Source organism: Brassica oleracea, chromosome C6, assembly GCF_000695525.1.
Source record: "Brassica oleracea var. oleracea cultivar TO1000 chromosome C6, BOL, whole genome shotgun sequence".
Lineage (NCBI taxonomy): Eukaryota > Viridiplantae > Streptophyta > Magnoliopsida > Brassicales > Brassicaceae > Brassica > Brassica oleracea.
Window position 1 is genome coordinate 10,589,920 of NC_027753.1, and position 1,494 is coordinate 10,591,413.

The following is a 1,494-nucleotide window of genomic DNA, read 5'->3' on the forward strand; positions in this document are numbered from 1 at the left end:
GGTGAAAAAATTATGTTTGATAGAGGAATTAAACTGGTAGAAGATCTGATACGGTGAAATAGATGGTAGAATCTGCTAAGAAAAATATAATCTACTGGAGTTAGAAAACGTAACTTGCCAAATTTTCATCCATCTACCATGGTAGAAAAAACAATCTACTATTCCTACTACTTTCTAAAAAATAGCAGATCCGGCGGTCTTCTTCTTAGTCTTTCTTCTACTACATATAGTTTCTACATTCTGCTAATTTTGCTTTTAACTATTGTCGGTAGAATATTTGCTCTACGTTGTCTTCTATATCTTTCCACTGGTAGAATCCCGTTTCTGCCAAATTTGTTTCAAAATTCTGAAAATTAAAGCCAAAAACGGTTAGTAGATATTTGAAGGATCTTGAAAGTATTGTCTTTACTTTTTTAATTTTTTTTTACCAAATATTGACTGCAAATCGTTTTTGGAAGTCTTCTTCCTCAACGATCTCTTCTATGTTTCTTCTCCTTTGTGTTTTGTCAATCTAGTTTACTAAGATGCATATCTATTCCTCTTGTGGTTTGTGGAACTCATCAGTTAGAAAGGGATGGAGTTTTCTTGCTGATAAAGCAAAAGGAGGTAGGTTACTGAATTTGGATGGAAGTTCAACCATTGAGAAGCTAAAGTTGATGGTTTCTGATGACTTTGGAATCGATCTAACCCTGGTCAATCTCGAGTTAAGCTACTTACCTTCTGAGTTGATTAATACTCTTGAGTCTCCTCCGGTTATCATCAGCAACGACCGGCAAGTTAAAAAAATTCTAACCAATGTGAGGACCAAACCTTCCACGCGCTTGTGTGTGTGTCTTCAGTCAAAGGATGAGAATCTCAATAGGGAGGCACGTGGAAACTTGAATAACCAAGCATCTGGTGCGGCCATAATGGAGGGACATACGAATGAAAATTCAGATGTGAATTCTGGTGAAACCAATTTCGACGAACAAGACATTGAGCGGGATGAAAGTGATGATGAAAAGATGTCTGACATAAAGGGAAGCAAGGGAGATAATGTACGATTTGCTTTGTTGGATATTGTGAAGAAGGGTCAACATTTTAGCAGTAAAATGTTACTAAAGGCGACATTCGAAATCTGTGCAATGAAACATAATTTCGACTATAAAGTCGTCAGATCGGATACCAAAATTTGGTATATTCGTTGTGCAGATGAAGATTGCAGTTGGCGAGTTCGTGCAGAAGGGTTAAAAGGTTCTTCATATTTCATTATCAGAAAATATGTTGCTGAACATTCATTTGCTCCATCAGCAAGAAACAAATCTGTAAGGACAGCTTCAGCAAAAACAATTGGTAATCTGATTATGCATAAGTACGATGGTGTGAAGGCGGGGCCAAAATGTAATGATATCATTGAGCTTATGCGTGATGAGCATGGGATCAAGGTGTCCAAGTCTTTAGCGTGGGATGTGCGTGAGTATGCTATCAACACAATGAGAGGCATTCCAGAAACAG

General features: G+C 37.4%; 1 protein-coding gene across 1 annotated transcript in view; it reads left to right on the forward strand.

The window, feature by feature from the left end:
* The first annotated feature begins 524 nt into the window (after positions 1-524).
* The window catches only part of LOC106297461, a 2,076-nt gene continuing 1,106 nt past the window's right edge, over positions 525-1,494 (forward strand). The window contains exon 1 of the mRNA XM_013733696.1: positions 525-1,448. Within this exon, the coding sequence (XP_013589150.1) occupies positions 525-1,448 (924 nt within the window). The remainder of the gene's footprint in view (positions 1,449-1,494) is intronic.